Source organism: Lepidochelys olivacea, assembly GCF_965140295.1.
Source record: "Lepidochelys olivacea isolate rLepOli2 genome assembly, chromosome: 7".
NCBI classification, from domain to species: domain Eukaryota; kingdom Metazoa; phylum Chordata; order Testudines; family Cheloniidae; genus Lepidochelys; species Lepidochelys olivacea.
The window spans coordinates 85,555,352-85,575,425 of record NC_140417.1 but is presented as its reverse complement, the minus strand read 5'-3'; the positions used below and the strand labels follow the sequence as shown (position 1 = coordinate 85,575,425).

General features: G+C 39.7%; 1 protein-coding gene across 1 annotated transcript in view; it reads left to right on the top strand.

The window, feature by feature from the left end:
- ASCC1 (activating signal cointegrator 1 complex subunit 1) overlaps nt 1-20,074 on the top strand; it is a 46,941-nt gene that overhangs the window by 22,288 nt on the left and 4,579 nt on the right. Inside the window, 3 exon segments of the mRNA XM_084634522.1 lie at nt 161-280; nt 2,551-2,675; nt 4,155-4,234. Of these exon segments, the coding sequence (XP_084490648.1) occupies nt 161-280; nt 2,551-2,675; nt 4,155-4,234 (325 nt within the window).

Sequence of the window (20,074 nt, the reverse complement as noted above, 5' to 3'; positions counted from 1 at the left end):
TTACAAGCATTGCTGCTTGACTTCTGTAGTAGTTGTGGGAGCTGCTAGTAAACTTGAATGAGGATAAATGTAGCTTAAACAGTAAAACATGCATTCACCTACTTTTGTATTCAAAATGGATACTTTTTTTTTTAATATCTTGGAACTATTTGTTTTTTAGCAAAACTGTTGGAGGCCAATCCCTGACTGTGGAGGTGGCAGGGATAGAATACATGAATGATGACCCTGCCATGATCGATGTTCTTTATGCAAAGGTTCACATGAAGGATGGATCAGACAAGTGAGTTCTCTGTGCTTTCCCTCTTTCATTCATTCCACAGGGGTATGCAGACAGTACCTGAGGAGGCAGAAATAATGCAACAAAAGCAAACTTATTGTTCTCTGAGCTGATGGGCAGTGCTGGAGAGAATCACACTAGCAATCCAGAAGATGAGGTGGTACTACTTTCTAGCCCCTTGGAATTAAAGCTGTGATGTGTTTGTGGGTTAGATTGATTGTTGGTAGTGTTGCAGAGAGGTGTCATTTGTTTTTAGCAGTCTTAATAGTTGAATAATGGAGTCAAGCAAGTCTGAGCTCATGCTCCCCCGTGCTGGGTAAGGGAAACTATGACAAGCAGGGCGGAGATGATGCTCATGGGATGGCACTGGGAGGAGATGACAAGAAACCTGACTTATCAGGAGAAATTAGCTGTTATGGAGGAAGCCAGGCAGCTAGCCCTGAGGGAATGGAACGAGCTGGCCTTTTACAGTGTCACTAGGCTTTCACATATACCCCTCCCCCTTCAGATTTGAAGTCTGTTCTGCAGATAGAAAAGGAAGGGAAGACATTTACTTTTACGGAAGATCCCTGAAAATTGCCCACTTCCTTTTTCATCCTGAAACTTCAAAGGATGCTCTGTTGGCCAGTTGGTAACCTCTAAGAACTATCCAAATCCCTCAATTTTGCTCTGATTGGAGAGACTGCTGTTAAATAATGCCAAGCGCCTCCTTCTCCACTAAGAGCTAGTAATGCTGATTCAGTGGTATTACTTTTTGCCCAGAGAAATGAGAAATACGTGGCGGTACAGAGTACTGCGTATCAGCTACAAGGCTAGTGCTGGAAGAGATTTAATGAGGATAAGGGTGTCCACATGGTTTGTTATGCCAGATCAGAACCGTGGTCCAAGTTTGGTATCTTGCTTCTCATAATAGTCAGTAAGTGAACCATAGAGGAAAGTTTATCTTGCTATTTCCTCCCATTCACATAAGGCATCTAGCTAACTGTACTATGCTGTGCGTGGCAATGTCAAGAGAGGAGTTCCTGCCTGATCTTTGCATATTCTTGATCAGCTTATGCTATAAAGCAGATTTGATTTCCCTATCTTAGCTTGCATAACCATAGTGGTATTAGATACTGGAGAGCCCTTCATATATACTGGCTCAACCTAAGAGAGATCATGCTCTGATGTTTCCCACATGGCAAAAACTTCCACTATAATTCATTCTAATTCATTTTATTTCCTTGATTAACTTTATAACATAATAAAGCACCAGTTTTACTTGAGCTATTCCCTGTTAATTTGTTTTAGTATCGTCTGTAATGATATTCATTTAATCTTTGTCATTGCTAATTTTAAAAATCACTGATGTAAAGCCAGAAAGTCAGTGACTAAAACCCATAACAATTGGTTTGAGAGTGTTGAAATTATCATATGACCTGTGGAAGCCTATAAGAGGCAGCACAAAGCCAGTAAGTAGGCTGTATAGTTAACTTCTGAAGGCTCAACAAATGATATTTGGAGTTGGTCCTAATACTGCTCTATGTCCATCTTCTTGATTTGAATTGAGACATCCAGGTTGTGGCATCTTGTGGCGAAATGGGAAACTATTGAGTGAATTGTATTCATGGACATGGTTGGTAACCAGGCTGTAAAAAATCAGTTCCATTTAGTATGCTTATATCTTATTTTAATGGATAGGAACTTTGGGTTGTATTGAACGCTCACTGCCTCTAGTGTGATGAGGCATTACTTATGTTGTAAAGGGAGTACAGTATGAAAAACCTGCAGATACTTAGAAAAATACATCCTTCAAGTTCCAATGTAATCTGCCACATCAAATTATCAAACCAATATAATCTACCACATCAAATGTCCTATTATGCTAATGTCCTCTTTTATTGAAATATTTGAAACAGAAGTTACTACTCAGGAGCCTTTGCAAACAGCCAAACTTTTATATTTGTTTCCTTATTTGCATGAGCTCTCTTTCTTTTTTCCCTGTCCCCTCAGATATTAACAAAAAACCATCCTGTCTCTAAATACAAAAGCAATTGAGTAAACACAAAAACAAGGACGCAGTCTTGCCTGGCATGATTCTGATTAGTCTGTTACCTTTCCAATAGAGTTTCACTCAGTTTTTCCTTTTTGCATATTGAGACTTCATTTTACATATACTCTACCCACTTCTGGACAAGAGAGTAAAAGTGGACAAAAAAGCGCTTTTTTTTTCTCTTGGCTTTGTAATGTCCTATTTCTCCTCCCTCCCTCCCCCCCCCCCCCCACCTTCCTAGATTACAGCTAATAGCTGATAGACTCATGGAGCAATTTGTGACCTCTGGGCTGATGATGAAGGAGTGGGATAGGGTGAAACTGCATGCTACCATAATGAACACTCTCTTCAGGAAAGACCCAAATGGTGAGTATCTTTAGAACCCTTCTGGAAAATCTGAACTACAGTAGTACCACTGAACAGGAAGTGCTGTGTTCCCTGGTATTGTGTGTCTAGATATTGCTGCGGTTCACTTCATAGCACTCATTGGCTCTGGGCCAAAAGATAATTGGTTCAAGTCCTACGCTCACCGTTGCATTCAAGTGCATTAATAGTAGGTGTGCTGCATTATTAGAGGTGTTGACCTTCGATGAGAAGTTAAACCATGGCCCTATATAATCATCTCTGGAGGAGACGTTAAAGATTTCATATAACTTTTGAAAATAGTTCTGTTGTTTTCATCAATATTCTCTTTCTTGTTAAATGAAGTTCTGCTGTCCAAGGCTGAATATGAGCTATTTCTGAGTGCCTAATGTCTGCTATTTCTGCCAAAACAGTATCTGCACTGGCAGTCTGTAATGTATTTCTTATCTAACTCATTATTTTATAAAGCTCTCTAAGATGGTTTGCATATGGAAGATGCTATGTAGTAAAATCAGACCATAGGGGTGTCAATTGGGCATTGAAAATTAGTGGAGTGTTTTTTTTTTTGTTTTTTTTTTTTTGGACAGTTTTGGCCTTAATCTTCCTGTGCCTGAGTTCACCAGCTGTAAAATGAGGATAGTAATACCACCTGTTCTCAGACAGGTGTTTTGATGATAAATTCATTAATGTTTGTGAAGTACTCAGATACTGTGGTAGAAGCACCACAGAAATGCCTTTGAGGAAACGAATAATTTTGTATTCAAAATTGCAGCGGGGTTTGGATGGTCTCTTAGGTGAGACCTTGGAACATACATTGAATGTTGTGGATAAAAAGAGATATTGAATAACTGTCCTTTCACTGAATGAGGCAGAGAGGTCTTATGGAAAAAATAGCACGTGATCACGTACTTAAAGACTGTATTATTGTGCATACACACAAGGTTGTAGTTCCTAACTTTTCTGGACATGACTACAACTTTAATGTTTTGTTTTGTGTTTTTTATTTTTATATGTATAGGTGTGTGCGCGCGAGAGAGAGAGAGAGAGTATATTGTGTGTGATATATTTAAAAAAAAAATGTAAAAAGTGCAGGGAAATTTCTCAGAGACCAATCCAGATTTTCTAGATGCTGTCAAGAATGTGCTTTGCATTATGATCATATACTCAGTAAGGTACTCTTTGGTATCCCAGGAGATGCATGAGTTTGTCATTGCTGAATTTCTGACAGGCCAGAGAAATTGGAATCTGCTTTCCCTGACTGATTCTATTACATTGTGCTGTCAGCCATACAAAATCCTCACAACAATATTTGTGATTTGGGGTGTTTCCTTTTCAAATTAAATTGCAAGTTTTGCTCACATAAAAATGCAGTGAGACTTGTGTACTAAATGTTTTATTAACTGAATACATAGACTTTAGGGGGGAAAAGACAGTGAAAAGTATCATCCCATCTGAAGTTCTCGCTTGTGACTTTTTCCACAGTTGAAGAGAAAAATAATGCAACTACAGGCAAATCATCTTTGAAGGAACGGGAGACATTTGATGGCCGAAATATACTGAAGGTCAGTGTTAAATGGTCATTGTGACTTAGCTGGGTTGTGGTATTGTATATCCAAAATAAGGTGAAACGTCACTTAAACTGTGTGTGTGTGTGTTGTGCCCTTGATCTCCAGGGGAAAAATCTGTTTTAAAAATAAACAAATCTAGGTAACTAAGAATTGGAAGTATTATGGTATTTATACACGCCTTCTTAAGGCCAGTGAGATTTTAGAACAAAGAAGCATGCATGTGGAAAAGATACTTAATAGGCATCAGTGTTGTGGTTTACAGTAACAATGTTTACCCCTAGAGACTTGCACCATATTTTTCCATAGGTCAGAATAAAAAATGACTTTGTTGCTCTTGTTGTAGTCACTAGTTAATACTCCCATCAATTAAACCAGTAGTCACATCATACATTTTTATCATGATTTTTTGCTTAAAAAAATAAACATCCAAGATTGGAATAGCTGGGGGAGGTCTTAAATCAGGATTGAGAGCATTGGCAGTAATCTGAGAGAGTCCAGGACTGGCATACCAGACAATGCAGATTTTATCCAATGAAACCTGCAACAGCGGGACGACGCTGTGGCCTTAGGTTTTAGGTAGGCATCAAGACACATCAAGGGACTTGCGGGCATATGAGGAGGAAGAGCTACTGGGAAATCATAGCAGTGTTTTTGTTTTGCAGGATCAGTGTATAATTTCATAGATGTTGGTGTTAAATTGTTGGTTTAATGAGTGGTGGCTTAAAGACCAGGAGGGGAGTTGTCCTCTCATGTATCTTCATCCCAGATGGCTGAGGAAAAAGGGACAGTAAATGAAGTAAAGCTACCATCCGTCCAAAAATGTTGTTGTGAATATTGCATCATGACTCAGCATTGCCTTATTGAAGTGGCATACATTGAGGCAATAAGAACACAATCATTGCACTGCTCTTAATGTGATCTAAGATTGAGGTGGACTCCCAAAATCCTAAAGCTGGATCTAAAAACAGGCTTCTGCATGTCGGAAGTGAGGTGTACTGGCATGTCCAAGGGGGAAACTTCCAAGGTACGAGGCCACATTATGCCTAGCTCAAACCACTATTCCCAGTCCTTCATTACATAAACATTAAATTTGTCCTCAGATTTTTATGAGAGAGAGAATCAAACTATCCTTTTTTTTTTTTTTTACATTTTATCCAAAAAACCTCAGTGCTTTTTAAGGAATAAAAGATGCTCCTTCTGCTGGCCCCACAATTTATAGATTGCTGCACCACTGTGTCTTAGGGACTGTCTGCTCTAGTGATGTATGGTATGTAAAAGCAGGGAAATCCATCTGATCTACCACAAATGTCTATTTCTCATTCTACTGCACTCTGAAATATGAGACAGTGTCTTTTTAAAACTCCCAATTGATTTGTACTGTTTTAGCCAAAAGAGCTACTGGCTGTTGGAGCATGAAAAGACTGCTGATAACTACTTCAAAGCAAGCCTTGTTGTAAGAAGTGTTCTCATTCTCCTCTACCTCCATCACATTCCTGAACTTGGTCACTTAATATTTCCCTTTTGTCAGCCACGTGCCCGTAGCAACTTCTGTTGGCACTAATTCATCATATGACTCGTAATGGGCTGGAGGCTTTTCGATAGAGCCCTGCCAGAACCAGCCATCGATCTAGTGATGCATTCCAACTCGACCTTGCAGGGATGTGCTGATTTTCTTCCCACATCCCCACTTCCCTCATTTCATATACATTATTTACACTCTTCTCCTCAGGAGGTTGCCCTTTTGCAAAGTGGCTTCATTAACTTCTGAAATAGGATCTGAATGATAGGCTAATGATTAATATACTGCCACTGCTCATGCTGGTATTCCAGGGCTGTTCTGTTGTCCAAGTGCAGTGTGCTGTACAAACTTTCTCTTTTCCATACACCCTAAACTTAATCCTCAAGCATTCTCTGAAATTATTTGGTTTTGATAGCATTGTTTTCATAAAGGAAGTTGGTAAGCAGAGTGGGGAAATAATACTATAGACATGAGCTAAATCATCACATTGGAAAACTGAGTTTTATTCTACCCATCCTAGTTCTCATTGTGCAAACAATACCACAGCACTGTTCATCATAAATGACAGACTTTGTTTGGTAGAAGCCAAAGACTGGAGTGTCAAGGGATACTGCAGCTCTGGATTGTGGTTCATTGTCACAGTCATATGGAGACTTAGGACATGAATGGCAGGGGTGATGCAAGTCAAGGTTGATGTGTGTGCTTGCAAAGAACTTACCTACCTCTAGCTAGTGTATTTAATCTTACTTCCTGAGGAAATATTTGACGGTCTGTACCCCTGTATTCACCCCGGCACACTATTGTAAATAATCTTTGTACAAAGTATGCCTTGTAAGGTGTCTTTTGAAAACTCAGAATTTGCTGGTCAGTAGTGTCCTGATAAAATGTGTGGCAGCATATGTAAAGTTATAAGATTCCACTGTATGGTGTTACTAAAACTTGTTTCAAGTCTGGGGAGTGTCCAGACCAGCTCGTCAGAGACAGAGGGCAAGCTGACAGGTGTAAACAAGGTCAAATGGGCCATCACCTGTTAAGTGGCTATTTATTGGCAGGAAAGGGGATATGGGCAAAAAAATCTACATCTTAGGGCACTTCGACACTTAAAAGCTGTATCGGCGCAGCTGCACCGATGCAGCTGTGTTGCTGCAGGACTCTTATGTAGATGCTCTAAGCTGACGAGAGAGTTCCCCCATCAACATGGTAAAACCACCTCCCCAAGATGTTCTCCTGCTGACATAGTGCTGTCTACACAGGGAGAGGGTTAGATCAGTATAAATACGTTGCTCAAAGGTGTGGATTTTTCAAACCCCTGAGTGATGTAGTTATACCGATATAGGTCTATAGTGTTGACCAGACCTTAGCAAAGAAACAGCATAGGGCTCCTGTCCAGGGAGACTGCCTGGCACACTGCTCCCAGCTGGAGAAGCTTCTCAAAGGAGGGAGAGGGCTATAAAAAGAAAGGGGAGACAACCCAAAAGGTCCCTCCCTTTCTCTCTGCCCACAGCATTCATGACACCTGAAGACAAAGGAAGCAGCATTGGAGTAGGAAAGGGATCCTGACTGAATGTAGTTCAGTCAGTAGAACTATTGAAACATGTGGTGAGAGAAACTGCTTGGAATTTACACTAGTTCTGTTAGGCATTAGTTGCATTTTACTTTTATTTTCCTTGTAACCAGTTCTGACTTTTATGCCTCGTTACGTGTGTTCACTTAAAATCTGTCTCTTTGTAGTTACTAAAAACTTGTTTTGTTTGTTTTTATCTAATCCAGTGTGCTTGAATTGAAGTGTTTGGGAAAATCCATTTGGGATACAGTATTTGTGCATATCGTTTGTTAACAAAATGATGGACTTTATGTGAACTTTTATTGTCCAGGAGAAAGCAGAGCAGTACAAGACGCACATTTCGGGGGGGAGAGGGAGGGAGGGGGATATCTAGGACTGGGAATGTGTTGGTGTCACACTGCAGTGTAGTTCAAGAGTGTCTGGCTGCAGCACTCCTACAAGATAGCTGGGAGTGACGTACATGCGGGAAGCTGTGTGTGAACAGACCAGGAGTGGTGACTTCAGCAGCAAAGCAGTGTAAAGGGCACACCACATTAAAGGGTTGAGGTGACGCAGCTGTTCATCAGTCTAGATTGTACCCTGGGCATGTCATGATAGTAATAATTTAAAACATTGTTTTCCCACCAGTTTTTAGAGGGTTAAACATATCACTCTTAGCATTAATAAGGATTAGCAGAATCAGTACCATCCTACCCTAAACAGAGAATAGATCTCTTAGAATGAGTGATAAACACCCATTTTTTCATGGTTTGTGTGTATAAAAACATCTTCTGTATTTTCCACAGTATGAATCCGATGAAGGGAGCTGTAGCTCATGAAAGCTTATGCTCAAATAAATTGGTTAGTCTCTAAGGTGCCACAAGTACTCTTTTTTTCTTTTTGCGAATACAGACTAACACGGCTGTTACTCTGAAACCTGTCATTTGGAAAACAGTTACTTCCATTTTGAAAAACATTTTAATGAAAAAGGCTCCCCACTCTAATTGATGCCAAGAGCCCAGTTTGAAAAACATTGGTCTGCCCAATAGCCTAGTGTTTAATGCCCTGTACTGACATGCTAGATACCCAGGCTTTATTCCTGTTCAGTCTGTTACGCTTAAAGGTAGTAGATGGTTTCATATGGAATACCTTGCATTACCTCATAGAGAAAACCTTCAGCAGCTCCTTGTGGTTGACAGCTCTGGAAGGAGTTAAGTTCAGCCCTTTTTGATTGGGAGAATGATGCTGAGATAAATACTAAATTCTAAATAAAAATGGGATTTTTGGCCAGACATGTTCAGCAAGCAACACACACAAGGTCCAAGCACTAAAGTGCTGAAATTGTTCAAAGTCAGTAAACATGCAAAGACCGTGTTGGTCTTTGGTGGCATAAATCTGGTCAGAAAGCAGACCATAACGTAGTTTAAGAAGATCAAACATGCAAATATATAATGGGTATAATTCGCTAGTACATCTGAAATAAAGAAGGTCCAAGATAGGATGGAAAAACATCCGGATTCTTGTTGGATGAGAATTGAGTGGTTTTTTGTTTTGTTGGTTGGGGTAGTGGTAATAAAGGAAAAAGAAAAGGAGTACTTGTGGCACCTTAGAGACTAACCAATTTATTTGAGCATGAGCTTTCGTGAGCTACAGCTCACTTCATCGGATAAAGGAGTAATTGTAGTTATCTTTAAAGAAGATGGAAACTAACTTTGGTTAAGTAAATAGATTAACCTTGACATATACATTATATTTCTGTTGCGTATTAATAGGTACATAGGCGAAAAATCAAAGGGACAGTTGGGATGCAGCTGTGAAAAATCAGCTGAACCTCATCAGAAAAATTAATCTCTAAAAAGAGTAAAAGAAAATAAATAGATATTGGAAACTACTAACCAATTAGTTTAATGGTTAATCTCTGTCATGGGTAACATATTTGAAGTTATGATAAAGAAGGTTAGCCTTGTGGTTGAGGCACCAGCTGGGATTCAACAGGAATAGGTTCAGTTCCTGCCACAGACTTCCTATGTGACGTTGGGCAAGTCAGGAAATGAGAGATTTAATATCTGTAAAGAGTGTAATAATCCTCCCTTTTCTCACACTGATTGTCTTCTCTGTTTATTATTTGTATTACCAAAGTGGCCAGGAGTCAGTCATGGATTGTAAGTAGGGCTGTCCAGTGATTAAAAAAATTAATTGTGATTAATTGGGCTGTTAATAATAGAATACAATTTTTAAATATTTTTGGATGTTTTCTACATTTTCAGATATATTGATTTCAATAACACAGAATACAAAGTGTACGGTGCTCACTTTATATGTTTATTACAAATATTTGCACTTTAAAAAAACAAAAGAAATAGTATTTTTCAATTCACCTAATACAAATACTGTAATGCAATCCTTTCATGATAAAGTTGAACTTACAAATGTAGAATTATGTACAAAAAATAACTGCATTCAAAAATAAAACAATCTAAAAATTTTATAGCCCACAAGTGTACTAAGTCCTACGTCAGCCAATCGCTTAGACAAACAAGTTTGGTTACAATTTGCAGGAGATAATACTCCCCGCTTCTTGTTTACAATGTCACCTGAAAGTGAGAACAGGCGTTTGCATGGCACTGTTGTAGCCAGTGTCGCAAGGTATTTATGTGCCAGATGCGCTAAAGATTCATATGTCCCTTCATGCTTCAACCACCATTCCAGAGGACATGCAGCTATGCTGATGATGGATTGTGCTCGATAACAATCCAAAGCAGAGCAGTCCGACCCATGTTCATTTTCATCATCTGAATCAGATGCCACCAGCAGAAAGTTGATTTTCTTTTTTGGTGGTTCGGGTTCTGTAGTTTCTGCATGTGAGTGTTGCTCTTTTAAGACTTCTGATAACAGGCTTCACACCTTGACCCTCTCAGATTTTGGAAGGCACTTCAGATTCTTAAACCTTGGGTGGAGTGCTGTAGCTGTTTTTAGAAATCTCACATTGGTACCTTCTTTGCATTTTTCAAATCTGCTGTGAAAGTTCTTAAAACGAACATGTGCTGGGTCATCAGCCAAGACTGCTATAACATGAAATATATGGCAGAATGCGGGTAAAACAGAGAAGGAGACATACTATTCTCCCTCAAGGAGTTCAGTCACAAACTTGATTAACACGTTATTTTTTTAATGGGCATCATCAGCATTGAAGCATGTCCTCTGGAATGGTGGCCGAAGCATGAAGGGGCATACAATTGTTTAGCGTATCTGACACATAAATACCTTGCAACGCTGGCTACAAAAGTGCCATGCGAACGCCTGTTCTAACTTTCAGGTGACATTGTAAATAAGAAGCAGGCATCATTATCTCCTGTAAATGTAAACAAACTTGTTTCTCTTAGTGATTGGCTGAACAAGAAGTAGGACTGAGTGGACTTATAGGCTCTAAAGTTTTACATTGTTTTGTTTTTGAGTGTAGTTACACTTTCACCGTAAAGATTACACTACAGTACTCATATAAGGTGAATTGAAAAATACTGTTTCTCTTATTGTTTTTACAGTGTAAATATTTGTAATAAAAAATATAGTGAGCACTGTACATTTTGTATTCTGTTATAGTAGAAATTGATATATTTGAAAACGTAGAAAAACATCCAAAAATATTTTAATACATTTCAGTTGGCATTCTACTGTTTACGGTGTGATTAATTGCAATTTATTTTTTTTAATCGCAGTTACTTTTTTTGAGTTAACTGCGATTAATCAACAGCCCTAATTGTAAGGTCTTCTGGGCAAGGACACTCTCTTATTGTTTATACAGTACCAAGTGCGGGGAGGCCCTGATCTCAGTTGGGGCCTGTAGGTTCTGCTGTTATACAGCTGATTAAATAGTATGTTAAGGGGCTGCATCTGCCTACACTTGATGGGGGAAAAAAAGATGTTTATTGAGTGATAAACAAGAACTAATGAAAAACAAATCTTGCAAAGTGAATGTGACCGTATTCTCTGTTATAATTTTATGTTGGTGGCCAAGAATGTGCAGTGGACATAATATGGAGTATTTGGATTTCATTAAGGCATTGAATATAGTATCCACATTTAAAAAATAAAAACAAATTATTATGAGAGGAAAAATAACTGCCTAGATAAAAATACAATAACATGGATTAACAGCTCCCTGACTGACTGTGAATAGAATAATCATTAATAGTACCACCTCCAGATAGGGAATGTTTTTCATGGTGTTCCACAGCAATCAGTGTTTGGACCTATACTGTTTAGCTGTTTTATTAATGATCTTGAGGAAATAGACTCTGTCTCAAGTTAAATTTACAGACAATACAAAATCAAAGGGATAGGAAATATACATAAGGAGTCATCAAAACTGCGGAACAGTCAGAAAAGATTAGAGATTTTTCATTGCAGTCAGCAAGGTGATACACTATATAAATAAATCCAAAGTAATACATTTGGGGGAAAATGATAACCAGTATAAAATAAGAGAGAACTATTTAGAAAGTTTTGAATCATAAAAAGACAGGATAAGAGGGAAACTGAACAGAAACCTGTAATGCAGCATTATTGTAAGGGGGGGGGAGCTAGTGCTTTCTCAAGTATGTTTAAAGAAGACTCAAAAGCAAAATTTCAAAGATGGTAATTCCACTTTGCGGAATACAGAATATTGCATTCAGTTCTGATCCTTGCATTATTTAAAGGATACTGAAATGCTATACTAGATTTGAAAAGGGCAATTAGAATGACACTATGATTGGAGGACCGTTTTGAAGATGAGACTGAAGATCAACTTTTGTACTATCTGGGAAAAGAGATTAAATGGACATCACTGTATAAATACTTTCATTGAAATAACATCCGTGAAGAAAGAGGCTTATACACATCATCTGAGTATGGCAAAACAAGGAGTGGGAAATGAGAATTCATACTAGGCATTCAGAAAAAATTTCATTTGTTAGAGTTCTCAGTCATTAAAGTAGAACAAAGAAGTCGTCACTGGAAGTATTCAGAAAAGCAGAGACAAGTCACGTGAGGGGAAACTATAATGGATGAAGGTTGTAGTAGCTAGCCTGAGTGGTCTTTTTTAGCTTTGCTATGTGATTTGATGACCGTGTGTCAGTAGACTAGGTACCTGACTTTCAGAGTTGCTGAGCACCCTCTACTTCTGTTGACATTCGTTGGAGTTGAGAATGCGCCGCAATTCTGAAAATCAAGCTCTAGGAATTCAGTAGCTCTCCTTCCTGTTTCTTCTTCTCCTTGCCCATTTCCTCCTTGTTACTCCAGTGGACGTCCCATCTTCTAGTTTCCCTGAAATCACTATTCTGCCATAGACAGCAATCACCAACTTCACCTCTTTGGTTCAGAAGATGGTTTTCACCAGTAACTGTCAAGAGTTGAATTAAAATGGTTCCTTTATAGAATACAGAGACATAGTGTTGAAGTACATGAGAAAGAACAAGTGGATTAGGGAAGGGAGGTGGTTTATCCAAAAAGCAGCTGGGTCCATTTGTATTATAATTTCCTGAGTGTGTATGAATTAACTCAGTGGTTCCTAAGCTGTACTCTGGACCACTCATGGTCTGAGTAGAGCTGGCTTGATCATATGCTGGTGGCAGCTACTCCTTGTTTCCAGTTGCTTCTACGGGCATCCAGCCTCTTCATTGCAAAAATAAACATAAACAATTATGGAAGCTGCTGGAAATTAGTCAGCCTAGCTGCATATAAGCATTTGCTGTAGTATGTACTGCATGGGGCCACAAGGATGTTGCACAGTTCTTGATTAGGAGGAGAGGTGGGCTGCAGGTGACCTCTGTTGGTCATAGGTGGGACACGCTTTGGAAATTAATAAGTTAATTCAGGAGTTGTGAAACTTTTTCCAAAGACATGTTCAACCCTGTATCCACCAGTTTTTTGTATAGTAGACTTTAGAAAGTTAGCAACCTGTAAATGTGCAAAAGTTTGGTGTTTTCCAAAATAACTAGTAATTCAGTTAATTCTGATACATACTTGTATTTATTTGTTGGTTTGCAAAGTTCTTTTCACCATAGCAGCTAGGCCTTATTTATAAAGCTGAAGTGCATTTATTTTATAAACTGAGGGAGAAGAGAGAGAACTGGAAGCTAAAACAAATATCTTGCATTGTTCCCTTAACACTACAAGATTTGTGCTGTGAAGGAGAGTGAATTCCCAAGGGAAAGGCCTCCACTGAGAGAGCCTGTCAGCTAGCCCCAAAAAGTCTTGCCTTAAGAAACAACAGCAAGCACCTACCAGATTAATTGAACTGTCATGATGGAGTATGTCTTCCTGACTACCTTCCCATTGCCCTTAGCTTATGTATCACATGCTCATTGTTGATGTAGTCATCCCACAATTTCACAATGAACTGATTTCATAGAACAGCAGTTGAGGAGAAGGAACCATCTGTTATATTTCCAACCAACCTGTGAATTTTTCACATCTACCAGATACCAAAACATAACTGGGAGATAAATAGAGCCTGAAGTAGGTTTTTGTTTTGTTTTTTTAAAAAAAGTAAATGGTAAGAAGAAGGTCCTAAATTGCTGTCAGTAATCTTTGGCCTCCCTGTGAACCAGACTGTCCTCAGCTGTTCTAGTAATGGTTGTGGTGGAAGCAGCAAAAGAGTTGTTTACAGGCCTCCAGTTCTGGAGATGGTTCTGTGCTGACTGCTTTAAGCTATATCAGCCCCTGTAACAGCCCTAAATCCCCTGCATGCAAGCTGGGGATCACTGAAGTCCTGGAGTACTACAACCACATCCTCCTCAAGCTGGGGCGGGAAGGGAGGTGGCATTAATTTAAGTGTTAGGTGGCAGATCCTCTGCATAGCTTTGAAAAAAATCTCAATCTTAAAGCTGTATTTAGACACCTAAATAAATGGCTTGTTTTTCAAAAGTGCAGAGCATGCCGCAGGTCCCATAGACTTCAGCGGGTGCTGTTGGTGCTGAACGTTTTCGAAAACTCATTCGTTCATGTATCTAAACATTGGCTTTGCACCTGCATTTAAAATGTTGGCTACTATATTATCTGTACCTACAGTGTGTTTATGTATTTTGGGATTGTTGCATGAAATTTGTGCAAAACACCCAATGTTATATAGTTCGTTCTTACTTTATAGCAAATATTTATTTTTGTTTTTGTATTTGCTTTACTTTGATTCAATAAAAGAAAACTTTAAAAAAAATCACATGCAGTCCACAAATTCAACCCCCCCCTTCATAATAAGTAATGATAACTTTCCAGTAAGAACTGATTACATGTTTAGTGCTTTAAAAGCCAAAGCATAGCTGACTTAAGAGGTTGATTTTAATTTTGTTTCCTTATTTAAGAAAATATATAAGTAGTTTTGTTTTGCATTGTGGTTTACACTGAGACTTTTTTAAAAACTCAATTGTAATAATTTCATGTTTATTTGCTTTGTTGCAAAACCAGTTAACAGAATTGAGAGAAAAATGAATGATGAATTTTTGGTAAATTATGGTATTTGTATTTTGCATTGTATATTAATTGAGAAAATCGAGAATGGATCATTTGAATTTTTATGATGCTAGACCAGTGGTTCTCAAACTTTTGTGCTGGTGACCCCTTTCACATAGCAAGCCTCTGAGTGTGATTTCCCCCCCCCCAATAAATTAAAACCACTTTTTAATATATTTAACACCATTATAAATGCTGGAGGCAAAACAGGGTTTGGGGTGGAGGCTGACAGCTCATGACCCCCCATATATATATATATAACCTCGCGACACCCTGAGGAGTACTGACCCCCAGTTTGAGAACCCCTGTCCTAGACATTCTACCACAGAGAAGTCCATATTGCTTCATTGTATCTGTGATAAAATATGTACAGGCATATCTTCTACAGCCCCTTCAGAAATCTAGGATGCAAGAAATAACATTTAAGGGTTGTTCATCACCTTATCAAGAGCATAAGGGTTACACTGCACGTCAGTGGGGCAGAGAGAGTGGGGTACAGCCAGATATGTGTGCTTGCAGAACAAAACCAATGATCCAGATATCTATCTGACATGTTCTTTGTCTTTCTGATTTTGAATCCCTGGTGTGGGGTGTGTGCTTGTGACGGTAAAATGCTTCCCTCTTTTCCACTCCCAGTAATTTTTTTCTGTGCTTGCTGTGGAACTCCTCTGAAGCACATCTTAATCATAAAACACCTGTGCAATAATTAAATGTTTTGTTCATCATCTGGCTGGAATGCCTTAAGCCATTAAAAGGGAGCAGCTTTCGAGTTTTGACAGAAGGTGGTGTGCATTATAAGGAGCTGCCTCTCTGGATCAGCACCTGTCTGCCTCCTCTTTCTGCAGTCCTTCTACATTATTGCTGGAAAGCTTCCAAATATCATTAAACCTCTGTCAGATAATCATGGGGGTAACAGAGCCCGGAGTGAATAATAACCAGAGTAAAATCATTTTTGGCTCTGAAATGCTTCAGAAAACATATTTTGAATGTGAAAATAGAAAGCTGTTAATTGAACAAACTTCCGAGAATTTGACATGTTGCCAGGTTGTATGTTTGGTTGCAAGTTTGTATCTTTTCTTCCATGTGCTAATAGAGAATTTTTAACTTCTAGAGCAGGAGTGGCCAAACTTACTGACCCTCCAAGCTGTGTACAATAATCTTGAGAAGTTCAAGAGCCTTGAGACATTCACAACCTGCCCTGCGGAGAGCAGTGCTACTGGGGCATGGGGCTAAAGCTCTTTGACAATGCCCTTCCCCTGCTCCGCTCCCTGCAGGGAAGAATCCCCTACCCCCACCCCCCCGCCACAGGGCAGAAGCCCCAAACTCTGGCCCCCCCTCCCCCAGTCTGGTAGGTGGAGAGTGGAGGGGTACATAGTGGGCTCAGCAAGCTGCACTTAACTGTAAAAGAGCCACATGCGGCTCACGAGCCAGAGTTTGGCCACACCTATTCTAGAGGTGTTGAAATTTAGTTTTGGTCACAGATGAAATGAATTTGGCTTTCTCTCAGCATAGTCTTTAAGGGGCATTTGCCCAAAATTAATTACTATTGGCAAATTCTTCTCTAGACAAACCTTTGCTAGGAACAGCAGGGGCACAACACAGAAGTAAGAAGCATTGGCAAATCTGTTTTGGGTGTTCCAAGTGGAAAAGGTGAGGCAAATTAGGATTGAGGTGCATTAGACAGCTCAATGAGGGCCCAGAACTGGAATAGCAGGGTGTTTACATAAAACACTTGAGGTTCACTAGCAGAGCTGTGTGGGGACAGATGGCAAAGTAGAAGCCAGGTGCTTTGCAAAGGTGTACTGCATTTAGAGCTGTCTGATGCACACATTCATGAACTCTAAAATTGACCTCCACTTTTATAAATCATTTTTGTCCGGAGTGATTTTGCCATCAGTCACTTTGATCTACTTGTCCTTCCGCTCTTTCTTGGTACCAGTATCAGTTGTGTCAAGGGGAAGAATGTATCCTTACTACCTTTGCGGAATTTTATCCTTTGGTTGGTGGGGAGACATACCGAGTTAAGTGTCCTATCCTCTCTAGTCTATATTGGTATCAGACTTTTGGTTTAGCCAAATTCTTCAGAGTGATGAATGATGATACTTTGCTCTTCTTTAGCATATTCCAGCACAAGCTATAAAAATACTATACAAACATTAATTAAATTATACAGTACTCCTGTGAGACAGACAAGTAGCATTTGGCAGACTGATGGTCTGAAGTATGGAGAGACCCCGATTTGCCCAAAGACCCCCAGAAAGTGCCTTCTGATCGCTCTACTTCAATTAACTTGCGGAGCATCCTTTTTCTTCTAGGAAACCATCCATCCTTGTGTGTAGACCTCTGTCCTGGAGTGGACTTTGAAACAGCTGTGGGTGGATTAAAAATTAATGAATAGGTTGCTTTATGCTGTTATCTCAGATTTTAGAGGGGTTGTATTCATTTTAAGAGATGCCACTGGATCTTCTCTGCAATTTAGTGGGCTGGATAATGTTTCTTTTCTTTTTTTTTTTTTTTTTTTTTTTTTAGGGAAGTGCCTCCCTAACCTACTGCTATTTTTCAGAGATAGGAGAGATTTTATTTCATCTAAGTTTAGATTTTTTCTAGTTTTAAAGGCCACTATCACTGGGCTCCTGTACCTCACTTACCTGGCACTGCTTGAGGTGTCCCCAGAGAGAGGTATGGTGAGTATACAGTTCCGAACACAATTTCTGTTCTCCCAGCTTCTCTGAAAATTGATATGGGACCGAACCTTTTGCACTGACCAGCCAGATGCTTTGGTGAAATCTGGGGTTGCTAACAACCTCTTCCCCTAACACACACACAACCAACCCCCAAAGCTCTTGAGGATGGTGAACTTCCGCCACAGAATTCTGCTTGGCTAGTTGTGTGTGTTTATAATCAGGCAAGCAGATTACCATGCAGGTGAATGTCTGTCTATTCTGCTGCTTGCCAGCATCACACCTGTTAGTACCTTGGATCTTGTCTTTTTAATTCTATTTTGGTTTTCAATGATTCTTTCATATACTCGAATGCAGTTTCTGATCAGGACCAGCCAAGTAGCAGATGTGGTTGGGGAAGTTGGTGGCTGCTGTCACAGTATGCAAAGCAGCTGACCCTTTCTGTCTGTAAACCCTCCTTTTGAGCTTGAATTTGATATCCTAGCATAAGCAGTCTCTGCACATCTCTGTTACCTGACATTTCTGTCCACTGATTCCCAGCACTGTGCCTTATGTGTGCAAAGTGCTGGTTTGCTAACTGCATGCTGCATTTCAGAATTTCATTTTTGAAAGAGTTGCACACCAGCAGGGATAGAGCAAAGTCATCCTAGTACACTGCATACATGTATTTCACTAAGCAATCTTAACAAATGTGCAGCACCTGCATACTGGAGAGAAAAGAGATTGCTGTATTATCCTCCCATCTACCAGGTAGGCATTTGATTTATTATTTTTTTATATGTACTGGCCACTACCCCTTACTCCTCTGCTTCCCAAAAGAGAGAGTTCATATTTTTGGTACTTGCTTCAGGTTGAAACACTTGAGCCTATCATATCCATGAAAAAGGAAGCTATTTTTTTAGGGTAATCGGTCACAGGCTAGTGACCTAATATGCCTCCGCTATGCTGCAGTGCTGATTCACCAGGGACAGTTTTGTACGGTTAATCTACAATAGCCCTACCCTAAGGCAGTACTGATGTGGCTGGAGTTTGCAGCAGACTGATCTCCCTGCAGACTATGATGTGTGTGCATTTTATCCAGTGATAATGCAGCTCTTTGATGGTAGTTTTTAATTGCAAGGCATTGCAGTGAGTTGTTCGTTTGGCATTTTGAGTATTGAGACTCTCAGGAGAACTACTTGGACACTCTGATTTTGGTCATGCCACTTGAGGCAAAGCAAAGCTTTCAGATTTATCGGTAATCCTGACAATAGCAGCAAAATCCAGGCTAAGCAGCTGAAAGTGCAATCTTAAAAGATTACATGAAGGAAGTTTTTAAATACCATTGCTTCCTTTCCTCCTCTTGCCTTTTGTCCTTCTGCCGCCCATTGCCTCTTCAGACAAATCCATTAATATTTCTCATATTTGTTGCACCTGTGGTAGATGATTTGCCAGCACAAACTGATGCTTTTATTCCCTCTCTGAATAAATGGAGCTGAAGTGCTTTGCTGCTGTCTTTGTGGCTTTGCTCTGTGATTTACCACTGCTGTTCCAAGGCTTGAAAACAGAGGTACCAACTTATTCTGGGAAGGTTGTTTAGAGAGGAAACCACAGGACATAAGTAGTATGGTGATGAGTGCTTTACAAATGCGTAAGATAAGGCACTGAAAAGTAATGTGGGCACAGTTATATTTCATCTTGAAATGTTACTCGTTTGATTGTATTTTTGCAATAAGTAATTGTGTGTTTTTAAAAATGCAGAAAAAAATTCACCTATTTTTGATGGCCTGCTTCAACTTACAGCCTCTTTAAAAAGGATACTCTTGAGGTTTGGACTGAAGTTTGTCGTAACATTTTTGCTTACATTTGCAGTGTTTAATTGTGTGTGTGGGGGGTTACCAAAACAAATACTTCAGTGTTCCATCCTTGTTTATAAAATGACTGCCAGCACTCCTGGGGCACCCTGCAGTGTAATCTGTGCATAGTAGCGGGGAATGAACCTCTGGACAGGAATAGTTTATTTTTAAACTTCCAACAGGAGCGTCTAACAGTGGTTGCCAACCAGTCGATTGCAATCTCCGGCAGCAGTGCAGTGTGGATAGACAGGTGGCAATGCTACTCAGGATTAGTATTTGTGGACTCTAATGGCTTCTGTCATTGGGACCTTGAGGGAGTGAGGAAGTGTCAGTAAAAGTGTAGAAGTCTTGAAATAAAGCAGGAAAAATGGCTATGGTTGTCCTTGCAGCATGTTTACTTTGAGAATGTACAGCTTTATTACTAAGGCTGTCTACACTAACACTTTTGTCGGTATAACTTAAGTTGCTCATGGGTGTGAAAAAAACACCCCTTTGAGCGACATAAGTTTCACTGACAGAAGCACCAGTGTGGACAGCACTATGCTGGTGGGAGACGCTCTCCAGCCAACAGAGCTACCACCGCTTGTTGAGAGTGGTTTAATTATGTTGATGGAGAGCTCTCTCCTTACAGCATAAAGCAGCTGCACAGGAGATCTTACAGTGGTGCAGTTGCATCAGTACAGCTGTGTCACTGAAAGGTCTCTAGTGTAGACATGGCCTAAAACTCAGGAGTTTCAGCAGTGTTATCCCTGGGGAAAACACACCCAC